The 22,995-nt window shown below is 45.1% G+C and overlaps 1 protein-coding gene across 1 annotated transcript in view; it reads left to right on the top strand.

The window, feature by feature from the left end:
* TMPRSS9 (transmembrane serine protease 9) overlaps nt 1-22,995 on the top strand; it is a 50,678-nt gene that overhangs the window by 4,677 nt on the left and 23,006 nt on the right. The window contains exon 5 of the mRNA XM_075071353.1: nt 5,608-5,721. Within this exon, the coding sequence (XP_074927454.1) occupies nt 5,608-5,721 (114 nt within the window). The remainder of the gene's footprint in view (nt 1-5,607; nt 5,722-22,995) is intronic.

Raw genomic sequence — 22,995 nt, 5'->3', positions numbered from 1 at the left:
TCCAAGGGGCGGTACTCCAGCTCCATTTTTTTTTTTGCTTGGGGAGCAAAAAGCCGGGAGCTGGCCCTAAGCGGAGGTGAGCTGCGGCGGTAGGGGGCGCGGGAAGGGCCAAAGGAAGTAACCTAAGGGGGGGGCTGAGGCACCACTCCCTCCCCAGCGCATCTCCACTTCACTGCTGCCTGCTCCCAAGTGCACTGCCGCTCCACTTCTCCCCCCTCCCTCCCAGGCTAGCCACACAAATCAGCTTTTTTGCGGCAAGCCTGGGAGGGAGGGGGAGAAGCACAGCGGTGGTGGTGTGTTCAGGGGAGCAGGCAGAGCGGAGGTGAGCTGCAGCACTGAGTGGCGCGGGGAGGGCCGCAGGAAGTATCCCTGGCGGGGGCAAAGGAATCACTCCCCCCCCAGCACACCTCCGCCTCCTCCCCCAAGCATGTCACTGCTCTGCTTCTCCCCACTCCCTCCCAGGAAAGCCTGGGATAGGAGGGGAAATGCGGCACACCTGGGGGAGGAGGCAGACTAGGGATTTGGGGAAGGGATTGGAATGGGGTGGGGAAGGGGCGGAGTTGGGGCGAGGCCGAGGGGTGCTGGAAATTTTTATTTGCTTGAGGCGGCAAAAAATTTGGAGCCTGCCCTGGCAGCAGGCGACCCGGCCCCAGCCCGCCCTGCTCCACTCCCTCCCCGCCCTCATTTCACCCCTTCCCCCATGTCCCCATCCCACCTCTTTCTGGCTTCTACCCCTTGTGACACCAGGAGCCAGTGAGGTGGAGTGGAGCAGAGTGGGCTGGGGCTGAGTCACTCGCTGCTGCCAGCACCATGCCCCCTGCTAACTCCCTAGGCCACCCTGGACCTGTGTCCCTCTGAAGTGCAGGGCCCCCCAAAGCATGGGACCCGGGGAGGTTGCCCCGGTCTGTATCGACATTCTGGGCCCCACCAAAAATTATACAAACCTGGTGCCCATGGCTCTGGTGATGACTTTCCCTTGCAACCCCTCAGGCTGCCCTGGACCCCATGTCCCCCTGAAGCACAGGGCCCCCCCCAAAGCACAATAAGCACAAAAATTGGTGGAATCAGGCCCACATTTCTAAGTATTGATGGGTCATGAGTACCATGGGCCCATATAACTCGCCGCCTATGCTAGCAAGGTGTTATGTACCCCTTGTACACAATAGGTTGCAGGGCTGCTACTAGCAGGCTTGATATGGACTGACTACAGAGCTTCCATTATATCAAGATACACCAGAGATACGTTCGCTCTGAGATCCTTTAATGTACGGCAAACAATGGCGGTTGTGAGCTTAAGGTATCTAACACATGGCACCATCTTGTGGCTGAACAGTATAATACAGTTTAACGGTCTATCACTCCTCCCCCTTTAAGTTCTACATTCCTACCATTTACAATATTTACATGATCACACTGTCTTTGAAATGCAGTGTGGATTGTCTGTTAAGTGTCTCTGAATTGTACTGGTTTTCTAGTTACACATCCTGAAAGCAGAACCATTTAGTTGTGATGACTGGCTGTGGTCAGTCTGGAATCTTTGAGTCATCTTCTTGTTCTGCATCTTCCATCTGTAGAGTTACCTCTCCTGATTGATTGTTCTTTCTGAGGAACTCTCTGTTTTCTGTTTTGAACTCTCCACTGTCTGTCTCAATCACATGATCTGGACGCTGAATTCTTTTTCTTTATGACAGCTGAAATTGCCCACTCTTTTTCTCCATCCAATTTGACAGGAACACAGTCACTAGGTTCTAGACAAGCAGCTCCCTAAATGAGTGACATCTGTGGTAAAAGTAAAAGTGTTCAGCCTTTTTACCTGATTTGGCTACTCTCTTTATGTCTGACCACTTTGAAGATAGATTCTTGTCCAAAGTTGGAACAGTAGCTCTGAGTTGTCTCCCCAACAGGAGTTGTGCTGGACTGTATCCAGTAGCTGCTATTGGTGTTGATCTGTAATTCAGAACAGCCAAGAATGGATCTTGCTGCTGTAGGATTTTCTTGGCTGTCTGTACAGCTCTCTCAGATTTAAGTCTGTCTTTAATTGTAGTTGCTGTGAGAAGCTTTTGTCTGTTAACCCAATAAACAGCCTGTCTGATATTTCCTTGTTGTACAGTCCCAAAATCACAGTTTTCAGCCAATGCATGCAGAGTTCTTATAAAACACTCAACATTTCCCCCTAGTTCTTGATTTTTCTGCTAAAAACATGCTGTTTCAGAAACCATGTTTCTCTGAGGTCTAAAGTATGCATCTGTGACCCAACTGAGGTGCCAATTCAGGACCAATTGCTTAAACAGGGCATTTACAGCCCAAGGCTGGGTTTTTTCCACCTCTAAGGCAAACCAAACCAGCCAGACAAAGAGGACTTTGGTTTCACCCCACTGGCTAACCACAAGTCACACAAGCGATTTCCTTAGACACTCCAGTCTCCCAGTATCACCACCAGTGCCCCTCGTCCTGAGGATGAACGGTTATGAAAACCAACACCCCAGTAAAAGAAAAAGGTTCTCTCGATCCCAAAAGGACCGAGACCCAGACCCAGGTCAATATACACATCAGATCTTACCCACAAACCACACTGTTGCCAATCCTTTAGAATCTAAAATCTAAAGGTTTATTCATAAAAGGAAAAAGGTAGAGGTGAGAGCTAGAATTGGTTAAATGGAATCAATTACATACAGTAATGGCAAATATCAGAGGGGTAGCTGTGTTAGTCTGGATCTGCAAAAGCAGCAAAGAGTCCTGTGGCACCTTATAAACTAACAGATGTATCGGAGCATGAGCTTTCATGGGTGAATACCCACTTCAATGTATTGGCAAAGTTCTTAGTTCAGGCTTGTGGCAGTGATGGAGTAAACTGCAGGTTAAAATCAAGTCTCTGGAGTACATCCCCCACTGAGATGGGTCATTCAGTCCTTTGTTCAGAGTTTCAGTTTGTAGCAAAGTCCCTCCAGAGGTAAGAAGCAGGATTGAAGACAAGATGGAGATGAGGCATCAGCCTTTTATAGGCTTTTCCACATCTAAGAACACTTCTTTGTTCTTACTGTGGAAAATTACAGCAAAATGGAGTTTGGAGTCACATGGGCAAGTCCCTGCATACCTTGCTGAGTTACAAGGCGTATTTGCCTTCTCTCAATGGGTCAATTGTGTAGCTGATGGTCCTTAATGGGCCATCAAGCAGGCTAGGCAGAACTAACACCAACTCCTCTGGGATGTTTCCCAGAAACACAGCACAAATTTGAAATACAGACAGTATAGAGCCAATACTCATAACTTTAACTACAAAATGATACATACATATAGACACCATAATCATAACCAGCAACCCATAACCTGGTCTTAGACACCTTATATGACACCCTTTACATAAAATTTGGTGCCACTACAGAACCTTGGTTGCAACCCATGTTCTATATGGTCCCAGATAATATCAATAACGTCACAGCATCAAACATATTTTATGCATCTGCAACAAAGCCAGAACCCTTTTACAGTCATCCTTGTGACTGTCTTCAGTAAAGGTAAAAGATTTAAACATACATTCTGCCCGCTTCCCCATAGTATAAATTAAAGAAGATACCTAAATATCACCAGTTTCCTGGTGGAGTTTAGTAGCAATGAGAAATCTTGCAAAATACTGCTTCCGGTCTCTCCATTCTGAAGGTGTTTCAAATCTGAAGTTCTCTGGGGCATTGAAGAGTGACATGTTGATGAGATCCTGCAAACGTTATTGCTTTTTTTCCTTCCATCTGCAACTTTTGTTGCTGTTTTCCTTCTGTTTCTATTGTCCTCTGGCACTAGTTTACTTCTGACACCATGACATGTACTCCTTGTACATGACAGGTTGCTGGGCTGCTACTAGCTGGTCAGGCTTCTGTACCAGGACTGGCTACAGAGCTTTCATAATAGAGAGATACACCAGAGTTGTTTGATCCTTTAATATATTGTCAACAATGCCTGTTGTGAGTTCAAGTAAAGCCTGTTACACATAGTACCAGCTAGTGGCCAAACAGGATAATATAGTTTACATTCTGTTACACGGGGGAGAGCATGTCTCCCAGCTGGGGGTTGGCTGCAGGTGACCTCCAGCCTCCTGGGAGGATTTCTAGCAAAGATTTCATTTCAGTATTTTCACTGCTCCCCTGCTTGTCTCCACCCAGGCCTAGGCGTGTCTGAAGAGGATAGCATGGGGCATGCTGTGCTCAGTGAGGCCATCTCCAGCTATTATCAGAGCTGGAAGCCCCTCTCACCAGGCTCGGGGCTGAGAGGTGTTAGTTCTTGGCTGTCACTGACTGGAGAAATAGCCATGGAGAGTCAGTGGACTCATCCTAAGATGTCAGAGTTCCTCTACGCTGCCCTGGTGAGCTGGTGGCCCACTGGTCAATATGTGTTGTGAGCCCCCTTTGTCTGATCCAGAGAGGACAGAAGTCTGTCACAGCTGCCAGCTGCAGAGCCTGGTTCTTTAGCTCAAGCCTTGGAGGCTCAGGCATTCAGAGCTAGAGGGCCCAGGTGGCCAGGATGGTGGCTGCTACACTTGTGAGAGCTGAAAGGATGGGCATCTCAATACTAATCCCAGCATCTTGTGTCAGTAGCCAACCCCACTCTGGTAGATACTTGGACTTGTGACCCTAGAATTACTGCATCCTCTCCTCTTCTCCATCTCTCCATTGTGTTACAGGGCCAAGCGGGGCATCTCTGTATGGAATCGGATTGAAATCAGGTATGAGTTCTCCCTGGATCAGTGCCTTGCCTGCTCATACCCAGAGCCCTGCATCCTCCCAAGGAGCAGAACCCTCCCAGGGTTAGCCCATTCCAGCTGGATCACCCAGGAGGATCCAGCCATTCATATAGTCAGGACTAGAAGAGCCATCTCCCTGTCCCCTTCTGCTCTGGAAATTGGAGCTTTGAAGACCATCGATACTGTAGCTTTGTTCTGAGTTTGTAACATGGTTTGGCCCAACAATAATTCATATTCATGCATAGTACAACGGTGCCTTTCCTTATCTCTGGTTTCTGAGCCAGAGGAGCCCAGGCCTCAGGTCCAGTTACAGAGGTGGATCTGGCTGTGATGTGCCAGTCCGGATCTGGGTCTGAAGTCTGAATTTTCCCAGAAGATGGGGTGGCTCCAGAGCCTTGGCACAGACCCAGCCCTGGTTCAGCTACCAAAATGCACCTGCAGTCACAACAGAGGGCCAAGGGCAGCCCTGGTATAACAGCTGCTCCTTTCAGCCCCAGTGGGGTTCACACCTGCTCATGTTGGTGCAATGTCTCCTGTGGTTGCAGGGAAGGAGGCTGGAGGATGGACATTTTATGTAGTTACCATTAGCAAAGGGGAAGGACTGGGAAGCCAGTTTGCCCAGAGACACTTTCTCTCCATTCTCCATGAGGGTCCAGTCATGGACTTTTTCATCATCCATTTGGGGATGCGCCCAACCTCAGTCACCAGCTCCAGACTTTGTTCTCTGCAGAACAAGCTTAGAATGAGTCCTGCACCAGGGGATGGGGCCTTGCAGGGGGAGGCTCTGGATCTGCAGTCCTCTCTCTGGTGGGGGTCTCTGGAAGACTGTTGAGTCTGGAGGGGCCAGGTTAACCACCACTTTTTTGTTCCTGCAGGCAGTTGCCATGGAAATGTATTTGCTTGTCAGAATAGCCAATGTGTGTGGAAAGAGAATCCTGAGTGTGACGGCCGAGCCGACTGCTCCGATGGCTCTGATGAGGCAGGCTGCGGTAGGTCTCTTGCACTGGGGTTGTCTGTGCTGGGGACACACCTGGCCAGTGGGACATGTTGGAACTGCAAGTGTGTTTGGGAGGCTGATAGTGGAAGGAAGGAAGTCCAGGAATTGTCCCAGCATCCCTGGGCAGATATGGACTTGTTGTCTAATTAAGAGGATTTACTAATTGTTCCTCCTTGGAGGAAGCTGCTTTGAAGCAGCTGATGGATGGATTGTTCATAGCCTAGTGCTGTCTTCAGGTGCCAAGGGCAATGGCCTGGAAGGCCAAGGGCAGCAGCAGGCAGAGCACAAGGAGAATCCATGCTCCACTGTTATCATTCACCAACATTCATATAGATGGCCCAGCTCTCTGTGTCCCCAGCACAAACACCACCTGGCCCGCTGGCATTGTGGGCCGTTGTTGGCGGAGTCAGTGGGGAGAGCCAGTAGCCATGCAGTGTGAACGTCCCTCTCAGCCCACTGGTGGCCCCTCCAGGAAAGGCTGATGTACTCTGGCAGGCAGTGTTACAGAATACTGGCCCAGACAGTGCCCATGCTGTCCTTGCTCTAGGGCTTGTTAACGAAGCCCGTCTCCAGAGGTCACTTAGTGTCCTTCACTGGGGCTGATAGTCGTTACAAACACAAGGCCATGCAGGCGATGAGTCACTAATTCCTGGAGCAGGGCAGCAAGTTCACGGCTAGTGATTCATTCAGTGAACACTGCAAAAGTAAAAATAATGCAGGCAGAAGTCCAGCAGCAGAGTGGGGTTATCCAGTTTATGGCACTGACTGCAGCATGTACAATTACCTGCCTTGCGGGCAGGAGGCGTATGTGTGCGCTTAGTGCAAGGAGCTCCTGGCTCTCAGAGACGCACTACAGGCTCAAGAGTGGCCTCAGAATGGCTGAACTGGAGGAGCTAAGAGAGACACAGAGAAAACTTCCCAGAACACAGCAGAGCTGGTCCCACCCCCAGTCTGGCAGCCTCTGTGCTGTTGAGGAGAATGAAAGTCTTAGGGAAGAAGAATATCAGGTTGAGGCAGAGGGAAACAATCTCATAGTTGGGACCCTCCTTCCTGATGTTGTCATGGTATCTTCTCACACTGAGGACAGCCCTCTGTGGGAGGGAACCCCAGTTACTAGGAAGAGCCAGGTAATCATAATGGGGGATTCAGTTGTTAGAAAAATAGATAGCTCGGTTTGCGATGACTAGGAGAATCGCAGGGTGAATTGTCTCCCAGATGTGAAGGTTGGGGATCTCATGAGACATCTGGACAGACTTATGTGCAGTACTGGGGAGACACCAGTGGTCATGGTACATAACCAGTGACATAGGGAAAGGCAGGAGAGCAGTCCTAGAGGATAATATTAGTCTGCTAGGTAAGAGATTTAAATTCAGGACCTCCATGGGAGCATTCTCTCAATGCTTCCAGTTCCACACACAGGGCCAGTTTGACAGGCAGAACTGCAGAAATACATGGATGAGATGATGGTGTTGAGAAGAGGGATTTAGGTTTATTAGGAACTGGGGAATCCTTGGGGAAAGGAGGAACTTTTACAGGAAGGATAGGCTCTGCCTAACCCAAAACAGAACCAGATTGCTGGCATGTAAAATTAAAAAGGTTGTAGGGGACTTTTTGAACTAAGAGTGAGGAAACCCAACAAGTGCGGAGGAGCACACGGCTCAGGTGGTGCCATTCCTTGGGAATGAGTTTATTAAAAGGGGAACTCTACATGATGGGATCCCTGGAGGCAGCCTGTGACTTTGGGACCACTGTGCCCCCTTAACTCTCCAGCGTGGGTTGTCTCTCACAAGCTTTGCTAGTGACAAGCAGCAAACCCCTCCAGGCGCTATCACTCAGCACAACAGCGTGTGGAGCCCCACACCCAGGTAGATTTCATGAATGCGTCCGGAGCCACTCATGAATCACACAGAGAGAAGCACCAGACAAATCCCCCCAGCTCCCAGCCTTGTACCTCAGGAATATACCACCTTGCACTGCCCAAGATGAGCAGTGCAAATTTATTAATTGGTTCACCACTTCATCAATGGAAAATGGATATACACCAGCCTTTGTAAACCTGAGCAAGCACCCTTACCAAACACTTTAGGCAAACTCACTGGTAAAGATAAACAGTTAAACAAACGTATTGACTATAAATGATAGATTTTTAGTATAGGCAAAAAGTCAGAGTTAGTTACCAAACTAAACTAAACTAAAATATAAGCACTCAGTCTAAACTCTCAACCCTATTAGACTGGGCAACATCTAGACTAAGCAGTTGTTCTCACCCTACTGGATATTTCAGTCCTTAATATACAGGTTTGTCCCTTAAACCTGGGCCAATCTCCTCTGTTGGAGTCTTCAATCTCCTGAGTGTCTTTGTTGCTTGCAGCATAGGTGGGGGCAGGAGAAAAGGCCAAGCATGGGGCCCGGGTGTTCTGTTTTATACCCTGAGTCTCATGTGCTTGGAGAACACAAGACCAGGCATGTCTGGTGGGCATTGCAAGACTGAGCAATTCCCCTAGTGTGGCCTTATGCCGCTGAGTCATTGCACTGAAGCTCCCTTGCTGGACAATGGCTGTTGATTTCTGTTCAGCACCTACCCAGGTTTTGGTTACCTCCCTTGTCATTGTCTCTGGAGAGCTAGTATCTGGTCACCTCCCAAAACCACAGCATATTTTAGTGACAACCGTACAACACAATTCTCATAACTTCATATGCATTAATGATATACATATTTCAATAGAACAGTGACTTTCAGCAGATCATAACCTGTCTCCTGTTTTATATGCAATATCATAATTATATACAGATGAGGAATATGGGGGTTACAGGATGCTCCTCCAAGGTACAGAATGTCACACTCTATATCCTAGCAAAGAGGATAGGAAGGAAGTTGGTAAAGTTCAGGTGAGAGCTAGTGAGGAACAGTCAAATGTCAAAGAAATACAAGAGATGAAGGAAGCACCTGAATACTGACGAGATGTACAGGGCTTCTATACACATGCTAGAAGTATAAATACCAAGATGAGTGAACTTGAACGTCTGGCATTAAGTGAGGATATTGATATAACAGGCATCTTAGAAACTTGATAAAATGAGAAAAATCAATGGGACAGAGTAATACCAGGGTACAAAACATGTAGGAATGATAGAGTAGGTCACTCTGGTCGTGCAGTGGCACTATAGGTGAAAGAAAGCTTAGAGTCAAATAAAGTAAAAAAAAAAAATCTTAAATGACTCAAACAGTACCATAGAATCTCTATAGATAGAATTTCACTGTTTGAATAATAAGACTATAGCAGTACGAATATGCTACTGACCACCTGACCTGATGGTGGTTGTGATTGTAAAATATTCAAGGAGATTAGAAAGGCTAAAATTTCTAGACACCATTAATGACTGCTTCTGGGAGCAGCTAGCCCTGGAACCCACACATGGAGAGGCAATTCTTGATTTAGTCCTAAGCAGGGCACAGGATTTTGTCCAAGAGGTGAATATAGCTGAACTGCTGGTAATAGCAACTATAATGTAATTACATTTAACATCCTTATGGGGGGAAAATACCAAAGAAACCTATCACAGAAGAATTTAACTTCAAAAAAGGACAATAAACAAAAATGAGGATGTTAGTTAAATGGAAATTAAAAGGAACAGTCACAAGGGTGAAATGCCTGCAAACTGCATGGAAGCTACTTAAAAACACCTTAATAAAGGCTCAACCTAAATGTATACCCCAAATTAAAAAAACAGCACAAGAACCAAAAAAAAAAAAAAATGCCATCATGGCTAAACAGCAGAAGAAAAGAGGCAGTTAAAGGCAAAAAAGCATCTTTTAGAAACTGGAAGTAAAATCCTAGTGAGGAAAATAAAAAGGAACACAAGTCAAATGTAAAATTATAATTAGCCAACTCATGAAAGAATTTGAAGATTAACTATCTAAAGACACAAAAACTAACAGCAAAATTGTTTTTACGTACATCAGAAGCAGGAAGCCTGCCCAACAGTCAGTGTATCTATGGGATGATCAAGGTGCTAAAGGAAGCACTAATGGAAGTACTCATGGAAGACGAGGCAATTGAAGAGAAGCTAAATGAATTATTTGCATTGGTCTTCACTGCTGAGGATATGAGGGAGATTTCCACACCTGAGGCATTCTTTTTAGGTGCCAAATCTGAGGAACTATCCCAGATTAAGGTGTCAGTAGAGGAGGTTTTGTAACAGTTTGGTCAATTAAACATTAATAAGTTATTAGTACTAGATAGTATTCACCCAAGAGGTCTGAAGGGACTCAAATATAAAATTGCAGAACTACTAACTGGGGTATGTAACCTATCATTTAAATCAGCCTCTGGACCAGAGGACTAGAGGATAGCTAACATAATGCCAATTTGAAAACAAAAAGGCTCTAGAGGCAATCATGACAAGCATGAGCTTGGAAGCCTGACGACTTCTTGGAGTGATCGTCCCTATTGTGTTCCACTGTGGGTTACACATGTACCCCATGTGCCTGGTGTCAGAGAATTTGGAAGTGGTGTCTGTTGTTCTACACATGGGCCCTGACTCACCTCATGCTTCTGTCTGAGGCAATGAAGGGCAGGGGAGACCAACTGTCTCCAGTTCCTTCTCACTGCCGCATGGTCCAGGTCAGAACTTTTAATGTCCTTGTCGATGACACAGCTCTAATATTATTCATTGTACATTGTTTTACCAGTTTTTAGTTGTAGTTTTTATAGTTTTATTTTTTCCTAGTTTTAACTCTATTCTAAACTGTTAGAGTTTGGGAATTTTCCCCGTCCCCCCTCCACATATCCCATTTGGGTACTGGACTATGCCCAGAACTCTGGGCTTCAAATCTGTGCCGCCTGCCTGCAATCCTTCTCAGTCAATGACGACAAGAAAAACTACCTCTGAGTTTAGATATTTAAAGATGACCTACAAAGCAAGACTTTTTTAAAAAAAAGGGTGGGGAGGGATAGCTCAGTGGTTTGAGCATTGGCCTGCTAAACCCAGGCTTGTGAGTTCAATCCTCAAGGGGGCCATTTAGAGATCTGGAGCAAAAAATCTGCCTGGGGATTGGTCCTGTTTTGAGGAGGGAGTTGGACTAGATGACCTCCTGAGGTCCCTTCCAACCCTGATATTCTATGAAAACAAGAGACCACAAACACTGTTTCTACTGCTTGGGAGCTGCTCTCATCATGGCTAGGTGCAGGATTTGTCAGTCTTTCCCCAGCTGTACACAAGAAGGTTAAGTACTTCATCTACTGAAGTATCTCATGAAGATGGCCATGAGACCACAATCGGACCCAGGGAGGGAATCAGCCTGAATCAGCAAGACATGTGCCTCCTTCTGCTACTATGTCCAACTCTGGTGTCAGCAGAACTACCCCACAGATCACATGGCATAGCCTAGTTGGGAGATTAGGAAGCACTCCCATAGGCACAGGAGTACGTCTTCCTCCAAATCCACCTCAAAGAAACTGAACATTCCCTTTACCAGCTTGGCTCAAGGGGATATAGCACACCCTAAGTCCCACAGGCATGAGAAGAAGACCCATAAACAGTGGGATCCACTGGTTCCAGACCATGACCCGTCATTGCCACCATCTATGGCACCTCACAAAATGCAGGACCCTCCCTTGCCATTAGAGACTTCGGTGCTGGTACTGGTGACTAGAAAGGAGAGAGTGCTCCTTACATTGGGGAGATCTGGATCTATGGCTGCACCCCAAGATGTCTTCACCTTACTGGATTCAGAGTCTCCTCCTCCATTGAGTCCCTTCACCTCCAGGGAACTCATATCCCTGCCACGAGACAGGCCTGCGGTACAGGGTGTCGGAGAAAAACTCAGTACTTGCTTTTTTGTTTGGGTGCAGCAAAATCAAATACTTCATTCTTTCTCCAGCAATTGCAATAGAGGGAGGGAGTGCCCTAGGACACAGGGTTGCCCCAGTCCCGGACAGGTCTTTCAACAGGTAAACAATTACAGCAGCATTTATACCTTTGTTACAGACAATAACAAGCAATAATACAGACAATAATGAGCAACAGCTGCATTTTGTTTATACACAGGCCATCCTGCTAGCTTATTTTCCTCACTTCTGGGTGCCAGTCTAAATATTTGATTATCAGTGCAAGGTCGTGATAACTTCTCCCACAGTTCTTTCCTACTCGCCTCGCACTATCCTCGCTTCTACAAGTCTCACGTCATTAGGGTTACAGCTGGCCTAACTCTTGCTAACAGACTGACATGCATTAAGATCCCCCACAAATCCTTGTCAATTCTTTCCCTTCTTCCACCCCCCCCTTTTGTACTTCTAGTACAACAGATATTTTCAAATCTCTTTGCATTAAGTCATGGATTTCTGATTCTACATGAGATATTTCAACCTTAGGGGTTTTCACTGGATGTAATGACAATGCATGATTAGCATGGACATGAAAGGTATTACTCTTATGATGTCTTTTACAACAACAATAACATAAACCTAAACTAACTAACGACAACGTAAGCAATAACATTCCCATAGCAATAAGATGATGAGGTTGTTGTACAGTTTTGGTTACAAAGCACAATACATCATACTTAGTACACAAAGTAGACGCTCTCTAAGCTGTATGAAAGGCATTCCCATTCTTTTCAGCTTGATACATATTTTGAAGCATGTGAATTTGCCCTTATATTTCAGAGATTCTTTGAACCTCTGGTAACAATGAAAGCAAATTTTGAAATCAATCAGATACTAAGCTGGTCCAATTAGAGGGTATCTGGAAACTTAGGGCTACTTGCAAAATTCTGTCTGCGGGCCAATAAACAATGTGATTGCCTGCAGTGGTAATTAGATTAAAATGTATATCTTGCAGTGTGGTGGTTTTAACATACACACAGCTGTCATTAGCTTGAAAAAGTAGGTGTCCTGTCAGGATAATTCCTTGTCCTCTACCCTCCCAGAAAATGTTATCATGAACAGTGGCAACTTCCCCTGGCTTCAGTTTATGAATATACTGAAGCTGTAGAGGTTCTAACAGCCAAATGTCCATTGACTCCCTACTCCTGTCCAAAATATCAGGTGTTATTCTAGGGGCACTGACTATAAATCAGTTAGGTATACCAGGTGGTCTAATTTCCCAGATGTCTCGGTGAATAATCCAGTCCCACATGCATCTTCCCCATGGACCTATCAGGATTCGGTATGTGGGAGCCGACACCCCCCTAACCAGTCCAAATGCTTGGAAGGAGCACTGTGAATGTCCACACTTCCACCCAGAAAGTCTCCAAGCATGTCTCCATGGCCACAGATCAGATGGTACTCCTGATGTGTCTGTAAGGGCAGTGGGCCAAGTCTGGTACTCAAGATCACTCCGAATGGCTATCAGCTGGTCATTCAGGAAATCCTGAATTTCTGAACATGCTAGATCCCACTGCAATGCCTTCCCAGCCTCAGTGATATTCAATACCATCTCTCTCAGTAACCTTTGGGTCATAGCACTATGGGTGGAAATAACATGTAACTCACCAACTCCAGCCTGTACTTGGGTTAGCTGAGCTCCAGAAATAAAGCTAGTGACCTTTTCTAGTTGACCCAATTTCTTATCATGTTCTTGGCTTTTAAAAATATTCCAAATGGCTGCTGTGCTATTGGCCCCATCCCATAGGGATCCGGTCAAGTCCCTCTTCTTCCAGAGGAAATAACCCAGGCCCTCTGTTGTGCTAATCTAATGGCAGCCCCTTGTGAGCAATTTGAATATGTAGAGGGGATCTGGAAACTGGATAAGGGCAATGTAAATTTGACAGTCCCTGGTGTTGTATTAATCACAGTCCATTGATATCCTAATACATATCTCTTTGGTGTAGTGCTATATCCCATCTGTTGGTTGTATACCTTTAACTAATCTCAGGTACTTTCAAGAGGCATTGACATGAATAGCATAGGACAGGGTGTATTGCAATAAGGTACAGGTTACATTATTAGTCACTGGAATGGTTTCAATACAAGTAAAATTTCCAGTGGCAGAACAAACTCTTTGGGTATTTGTTTAATTAATCACTAATTAGGTGACCAAATATCAATAAGGGCTTCTTTCATGTAACACAGTACAAATTCCAGGAATAGCCATCATATCTACTTCACTATGGAACCCATCAATTTCAATGACACATTCTTGGGGTTCATTTGTAATGATACCCTAGATTTCTATTTCCACGGATCCACTCAATTGTTCACTTATATGGGATATCCTGAACTTTAAAAATATTTTTTCTTCTCCAAACAATCTTTAAATAAATCACTAAAATGTGAAGCCTTGGCCATTGGTACATGGCATTGTCTGTATTTGGCTGTGTTACACGGGTAATATTGTAATGGAGGAGATGGCAGAGGCAGTGGCAACAAAGTGCCTTTGGTATTTGTCATTTAAAAATCCAATTAGAGAGAGCAATACATGCTGAAGTATTTATCCAGAACACAGGGCGCAGCCTGTAGAATAAACCCCAAAATCCAATCAATACCACATTCCCAAGCAGGGTCCCACAAATTTCTTCCTGCCAGTGTATAATTCTTTGTTTCTTCACCAGGATCAGTTCTTAATGTCCTTTCTAGTCAGGAATTCCTGAACTTTGGCAATTTCAGTGGAGTGAGTGTTCCTTTTTCTTTCCCTAAACAGTTGTGGTTCAGCATCCTACAGGGGAGAGGTTACCAGCACATCACCCTGTAATGGTTTTGATTCTTCTAGAAAAATCCAAAGGCACAGTAGGTCTGTCAGTGGACAAGGGAGAGGTTACTAGCACTTCACCTTGTCCTTGTTACCTGCTGTCCAGAAGACACAGAAGGAGAAATAGGCTAATCATCAGTAGGAGAATCCTCCCGAGGTAGAGGGGTCTTTTTGCAGGGAGAATCATGGGTCCAGGCAGGCAGTCTTTGGCACTTCACAGCGGTGTTGGTAGTCAACAGGACTTAATAACGGCCTTTTCAGCATGGACCCAAAGCAGTCTGTCATTGGTGGACCTTTACATAGATCCAGTCTCGTGGTTCCAACGAATGGCAGGGTTGCTAGGGTCTTTGGGCAGCGCTTCTTTACCTGTGAGAAAAAAAACCTAACACATTCATTAGTGCCTGGCAGTGTTTTGTAGATGTCATAGCTGTTTGGGCACATTCAAGCCCCCCTTTTCTTGGTTGTCAACCAAGTCTTAGCTGTGAGCAGTGTCCTTGAATGGGGCCAGTGTCTTATCTTTAGACTGAACATGATAGCTATTTTTTCCAGTTAATTCATTCTGTTCTTTTTCCTTCTTCCCTTCTTGGCTTCTTTTAACCTACAAAGGAAACTTCCACTCTTCACTCATTCCCCTTTTTCCCAACCATGAACACATAAACATTGCCGTTATACAGTACATTAGTCTTGTTATTTAATGTATGCCACATATACCCTTCCATTAAAATAACCTTATTACAGAGCTTTGGAGCAACAAGCCAGGACAAGCACACCCACTTCGAGGAGTTCACTCAGTACAACCTCTGGTGTCCAATAGCTTCCCACCGTCCCCAGCCCTCTGGCTAGAAATCTGAGGTAGACAGAGGGATCCTATGTATAATATGGGGAGTGGGTTAACTTTTCATGTCCTTGCTTACAAAGACTATTTGTAGGCAAATTTTAACAACAATTTTTTTAATTAACAATCTGGCCAAGGAAGTTTCTTTTTCTTACTTAAGCAAATGTCTTAGACTTTAATATATCACATTGTCCTGATTTATCCAAACACTTTGTATTCCAAAGTTGAATAAAACAAGTATCTGCATTTAACCCTTCTGTTTGATTTTAACTAGACTATCCTATGAAAATATTAAACACAACAATTCTGGCCACAAGACAAACACCACAAAACAGAACATAGAACACAAAACATAATTCCTATTGTGCCAGTAAATGCATGGTACGTTAAATGCTGTTCAGCTGGTATCAGATTTCTCTTATCATCTGAAAGACAAAAAAAACAGAGATCTACCCCTTCTGGGCAGTCAATCATCGCTTAAAATATACAAATACCCTTGTTGATTTCAGGTAAAACAGAGGAATTACCCCATATTTTCTTGTATTTCTTTCACAGGCAGCCCAGGTTTCAGTGACTTCTACTTTATCAGTTAGATAATTTGCATTAATACAGATGCTTTCTGGCTTGCTTCGGGATCCAAAGTATTCACAGCTTTAAAATTCTTACCTTAAAAGGGACATAATTAACTTTACCAGAATTCTGATGGCTTTTTACTACTAACTTCTGCTTTCAAACACTGAAAGGAAAGCACTTCTTATAATGCCCCTTAGTGCCTAATAGGATTTCAATTACATAGCACTGTATACATTCTTTAGCTAATTCGACTAAATTGTTCATAGCCAAATAATTGCAATCTAATAATTTCTTTCCTGAATTTATTTACAAACATTTTAAAGACACCAAGCACTTTCCTTTTTAGCATTTTTACAAGGTTCAACTGCTTTTCCCTCCAGCAACTACAGAGTTAACGTCTCACTTCTTCCTTAAATCACTTGCTTGTCTCCCAACAGTCACTTTTATCAACTCAAATCACCATTTCAAGTATTGTCCTGGGTATTGGAAATCCCCATTCTTATACTTACTTACTCCTTCCTTCCACTATGCCCTCAAAATTTTCCAACCTGTTTTCCAATCTTTCTGTCTGTTACCTGCCCGCTTGGGCCCGATCCTGCTTTTCTTGCTGAACCATCCCTTCCATGGATACCAACCTGTTCCACTACCAGTTTAGCTAGGAGGGTGGGCTTCTCAACTAGCCCCCACCCCTTCTGGTCTCTTCCCTTAAACATTCTTACTCACAAGACTACCTGAGTCCTCCCTCGTGAGGCTTGCCACCTGGGCAGAAACGCATTGCCCATTGGTGTTTAACTATTCCATTTCGTCTTGTAGCAAACACACTGCTGTTATGGCGTATGCTGAGCACAAATGGTTAAATTAAATCAAATTGAAGAAACCTAACACATTTCATTAGTGCCTGGCAGTGTTTTGCAGATCTCATAGCTGCTTGGGCACATTCAACTCCCCTACCCCCCGCTTTCCTTAGTTGTCAGCCAAGTCTTAGCTGTGAGCAGTGTCCTTGAATGGGGCCAGTGTCTTATCTTTAGACTGAACATGATAGCTATTTTTTCCAGTTAATTCATTCTGTTCTTTTTCCTTCTTCCCTTCTTGGCTTCTTTTAACCTACAAAGGAAACTTCCACTCTTCACTCATACATCTTTTTCCCAACCATGAACACATAAACATTGCTGTTATACATTAGTCTTATTATTTAATGTATGCCACATATACCCTTCCATTAAAATAACCTTATTACAGAGCTTTGGAGGAGAATTTTGACCTAACTGGCCATGCTGGCCTAACTCTTGCTAACAAACTTACATGCATTAAGATCCCCTACAAATCCTTGTCAATTCTTTCCCTTCTTCCACAAGGGTCTAGTGCTCCCTTGCATGTGCTATATATCTCTCCATCAACTCGGACAGTACTGCCATTGGAACTGGAGTCTGCCTTTTTCTCTTCCAATGAATCAGACCCTGGGGAAGAACCACCTTTCCTTTACCTCTCCAATGTACCACCACATAGACTGATGCCCATGGGAGTGTCCTCACCCTACCCAGAGCCACCATGCTGTGGCAACCCCTGAAATCTTCAGTTGATCCTGCCTATTGGCCATATGCGGGAACCTGGGATCAGTATCCTCTTTCGAAACATGCCTGATCCACAAGGGAGTTGCCACCTGCTTCCCCCAGGGGATCCATCCAGCATGTCCCCAGATCCGATGGCAGAGGAATAATTTTATACACCAATTTTGGCAGTTCTGCTGGAGCTGGCTAGATTTCCATCCTCATTGCCAAGCAAAGCTTTTACTGCATCATTCTCTTCCCCACAGATGACTTCAGACAGTGTCAAGATCTTTTATGGAGAATCATGGGGGAACTCCAAATCCCACTGGAAGAGATCCAAGACTCCCACCATAAGCTTCTGGACATTCTCCACACTTTGGGACTGATAAAAAGAGCAATGCCAATCAATGAAATGTGATGGGGCAAGGCCAGATGGCTACAGTAAAGTACTGAGAAACAGGTACATTAGCCCCAGGCTAAACAAATCCCTAGGACCCTGGTAACCAAATGGCAGTTGCTCCAAGTTAATCAAGGCACCTGGAGCCAATTAAGACCTTTCTAGAAGGCAGTGGATATAGCTACTTTAATTAGAACACCTGCGCCATGCAGGGGCGGGCTAATCAGGCACCTGGGTTTAAAAAGGAGCTCACGCCAGTCAGGGCAGGAGGAGCCAGGAGGAGAAGGAGTGCGAGTGTGAGGAGCTGGAGCAGAACGGCAAGGCAGCTAGAAGTGGCAGGGACTGTAACTGTGCTGCGAGGACTTTAGGGTGGACAAGCATTATTCAGGACCACCAGGAAGGTAAGGTCCTGTGGTTGAGGATAAAGAAGGGTGTTTGGAGGAGGCCATGGGGAAGTAGCCCAGGAGTGTGCTGTCATGCAAGTGTTACAGAGGGACTATAGAAGGCTTTGAAATCCACGGCAGCCCTGGGGCTGCGAACTCCGAGTAAGCAGGAGCGGCCCGGCGTTCCGCCAAACCTCCCAACTCCTGATCAGACACAGGAGGAGTTGACCCAGACTGTGGGGAAGATCACTGAGGTGAGCAAATCTGCCAAGAAGCGCAGGACCCACCAAGGTAGAGAAGGAACTTTGTCACAGAAGCCATACTGGAACCAGCCAGGACTGTGTGACAGACCCCCACCGCATGTACTGCTACCCTTAAAGGAGTGGAGAGATGTTACTACGTCCCAGCTAAAGGCTCAGAATTCCTATTCTCCCACTCAGCTCTGAACTCACTGGTAGTTCAGACTGCTGCAGACAGGACTAAATAACAACACCCTTGATCCATGCCTGCAGATAACAATGGGAAGCATCTAGATCTTCTGGGGCAAAAAGTTTTTTCCTCCTTCAGTTTGCAATTCATGATAGCCAATTAGAATAATAGAATCATAGACTATCAGGATTGGAAGGGACCTCAGGAGGTATCTAGTCCAACTCCCTGCTCAAAGCAGGACCAATCCCCAACTAAATTATCAAGCACTGTTGGCTAAATATGACTTCCTGAATTACAGTGAATTCAAGGATTTTGCTAACAGTCTTCTGCAGCAAGACTGTGCCTGCTTTCAGGCCCTTGTCAGGGAAGGAAAGCGAATAGCCAGAACTGCCCTCCAATCCGCAATGGACATGGCTGATACTTCCTGCAGGGCTATGGCTGATGAAAAGAGTCTTGGCTTCATGCGTCTCATTTTCCTATAGAAGTCAGAACACCATCAAGAACCTTCCTTTTGACAAGCACCAACTCTTCAACCAGAAAACAGATGAGTCTCTACGTACCCTAAAATACTCCAGAGCTATCCTTTGCTCATCGGGCATCTAAGCACATGCCCCAAAATGAAACTTCCACCACCAGTTATCCACACTAAGGTACAGATCTCCAGCAGAGACCCCTTTTACCAGCAGAGACCCCTTTTACCAGCAGAGACCCCAGGAACCTCCGTGCATGTGACAAAAAGTCCAAAGGTCTCACTTCCCCAGGGCCTCCTCTCAGGCTTCAACATCTCAAGCCCAGCCACAAGCAAAGAAGTATTTTTGATGTGAGCTTGACAGCTGCCAACCACTGAGTCTAACACCTCACAACCCTTCAACTCCATCTGGAAGTTGCTTAGCACTCTTTTCCCATACTTGGAGTGTGATAACAATGGACAGATGGGTGCTGAATGTCATCCTCTGTGGCTATACAATCAAGTTTGTAATGTTACCTCCTCCAAGACCCCCCTTGCTGTGCCGCTTTGGGGACCACTCTGACAACAGTATTCTCACCCAATAGGTGAATTCCTTTTTACAATGGGAAGCAACAGAATGCGTTCCTCCAGAATATCCATGAAGAAAGGTGGGTTGGAGACCAATTCTTGACCTTTGTCACTTCAGTCGCTTCATCTGAAAACTAAAGTTGTGCGTGGTCATGCTGACAGTGATAATTCCATTCTTAGAATAAGGCATGCAGTTCATGGCTCTCGATATGAAGGATGCTTACTTCCATGTCAATATTCACCATGCCCACAGATATTTTTTCCCAATTTACGGTGGACTCTGACCATTTCCAATACAGAGTTCTGCCTTTTAGAATAGCTACCGCTTCCAGAGTCTTCATCAAATTATTTTCCATAGTAGCAGCTTATATCAGATGTTATGGTCTCCATGTTTTTGCATACCTTGACCACTGGCTCCTAGTCACCAGGCCCACCAGAAGTCCACACATCAACCTCTATGATACTCAGCCTCTTTTCTTCTCTGGTAGTCAGTGTCAATGTCAAAAATTTGATCCTCAATCCCATGCAATCTTTTGACTTCATCAGGGCTACCCTAAACTCTACAGGCATACCTGCCCACAGACAGATTTCAGGAGATGCGTGACATCATAGCTCACCTCACAAACAATCCTTGCATCCTGGCCAAGACTGGTCTGACTCTACTTGGCCACATGGCCCCATGCACTTACGTGATCTTTGTGAGATTTCACCTTTGTTGCCTTCAGACATGGCTGCAGTTTATATAATCACTGAATCACCATGCTATGAACCTCATGCTGACAGTCCCGGCCAAGGTACTATCCTCCCTCCTATGGTGGACAGACGACATGAATGCAGGAGAGTCCTCTTTCTTCTCTTATCCCCAGACAAAACTATCATCACTGACACATTCCTGCTAGGCCAGGGAGCCCATATGGATGACCACATGTCCACAGGATATCTCAAGAATCCGGGAAGCACATCAATATTCTGGAACTTTGAGCAGTAATGAGGGCATGTGAATTCTTCCTTCCACTCATTCATTCTCATTTCCTGATCATGTCAGACAACACTACCACTGTTTTCTACATCAACAAACAAGGAGGAGTGAAATCCACCACCACTCTATGTGCAGAAGCGGTCAGTCTCTAAAACTGGTGCAACGGCATTCAGATCACTCTATCCGTAGCCTATCTTCTGGGGACACAGAATCTACTCACAGACTCACTCAACAGGCGCTTTGCAATCAACCACGAGTGGGAAATTCACAATAAAGTGCTACTCAACATCTTTGCACAACGGGGGACCCCAACCAGAGATCCATTCGCCTCTCAGACAAACAAGTGTGCCAGATATTGCTCTAGGGGATCCCTTGGTTACAGGTCCCAGGGCAATGCTCTCCTTCTCTCCTAGTCTGGCCAATTCAACAACTACTCCTTCCCTCCACTATTGCTCCTACTATGGGTGCCACACAAGATCTGACAAGATAAAGCGACAGTCATTCTGATTGCCCTCTTCTGGAACAGACAATTCTGGTTCCCCAGTTTCCTGCACATGTCATCCTGTCCACTGATCACCATTCTGAATTTCCCCAACCTTCTCATCCAGTATAATGGCAGGATCAAGCATCCTGATCCACAACTTCTACACCCCAGGGTATGGTATTTGGATGGGCATCAGCCATAGAACAGGCATGTTCCTTGGCAGTACAAGTCATTCTCTTGAACAGTAGGAAAGATTCCACTATGTAATGTTACCGGACTAAGAAGAAATGCTTTTCATCTTGAGCACAACAGAAAGGTGTTATACCAGAAACTGCAAAGATTCCCCTAATCCTGGACTACATTCTATCCTTACAGACAGCGGGTCTCATCCTCCGCACTTTGCGAGTCTACCTAGTTGTGTTTTTACACACCTGCTAACCACTAGATTTTGAATGGCCTTCTAAGTGTTGCCAGGAGAGCTTCAGCTTCCTTGACCATGGGATGCTGTTCCAGGAAGAAGGACTGCTAAGCAGAGATGGGGAAGTGGAAGAACATATTTGGATACAGACTGGCTAACCTAGTGAGGAAGGTTTTAAACTAGGTTCAAAGGGGGCAGATGACCAAAGCCCACGGGTATGTCAGAAACAAGGAGACCTGGGAGAAGGTTTGGAATTTGGGAGAAGCATGGGCTATTATAGCAGGGATAAAGGAGAGACAAGACAGAACTGTGAGGAGGAATCAAATCAGTATTTTAGATGTCTGTATTCTAATGGGGAATAAGCAGGAAGAACTTGAAATGCTAGTAAATAAACACAACTGTGACATAGTTGGCATCACAGAGACTTAGTGGGATAATACACGTGACTGGAATATTGAATATAGAATATAGAAGGATACAGCTTGCTCAGGAAGAACAGGCAGGGAAGAAAGGGAGGAGATGTTGCCTTATATATTAAAAATGTATACACTTGGACTGAGGTTGAGATGGAAATAGGAGAAAGACTTGTTGAAAGTCTCTGGGTAAGGATAAAAGGGGTAAAAAAACAAGGGTGATGTCATGATAGGTGTCTACTACAGACCACCAAACCAGGAAGAAGAGGTGGATGAGGTTTTTTTAAAACAACTAACAAAATCATCCAAAGCACACGATTTGATCGTGATGGGGGACTTCAACAACTCAGACATCTGTTGAGGAAATGACACAGCAGCAGGACACAGATTATCCAACAAGTTTTTGGAATGTATTGGAGACAATTTTTTATTTTAGAAGGTGGAGAAAGCTACTAGAGGGAGGCTGTTCTAGATTTGATTTTGACAAATAGGGAGGAACTGGTTGAGAATTTAAAAGTGGAAGGAAACTTGATTGAAAGTGATCATGAAATGGTAGAGTTCATGATTCTAAGGAATGGTAGAAGGGAGAACAGCACAATAAAGACAATGGATTTCAAGGAGGCAGACTTGAGCAAACTGAGGGAGCTGGTAGGCAAGATCCCATGGGAAGCAAGTCTAAGGGGAAAAATAATTGAAGACGGTTGGCTGCTTTTCAAAGAGACATTATTAAAGGTACAAGAGCAAACTATCCCACTGCGTAGGAAAGATAGGAAGTATGGCAAGAGACCACACTCGCTTAACCAGGAAATCTTCAATGATCTAAAAATCAAAAAAGACTCCTACAAAAAGTGGAAACTAGGTCAAATTACAAAGGATGAATATAAAAAAGTAACACAAGTATGTAGGGACAAAATTAGAAAGGCCAAGGCACAAAACGGGATCAGACTAGCTAGAGACATAAAGGGTAACAAGCAAACATTCTACAAATACACTAAAAGCAAGAGGAAGACCAAGGACAGGGTAGGCCCATTACTCCATGCGCGGGGGGGATAATAATAGAAAATGTGGGAATGGCAGAGGT

This window comes from Chelonoidis abingdonii, chromosome 11, assembly GCF_003597395.2.
Source record: "Chelonoidis abingdonii isolate Lonesome George chromosome 11, CheloAbing_2.0, whole genome shotgun sequence".
Classification (NCBI taxonomy): domain Eukaryota; kingdom Metazoa; phylum Chordata; order Testudines; family Testudinidae; genus Chelonoidis; species Chelonoidis abingdonii.
The sequence above is the reverse complement of the archived record's forward strand: the minus strand, read 5'-3'. Positions and strand labels throughout refer to the sequence as shown.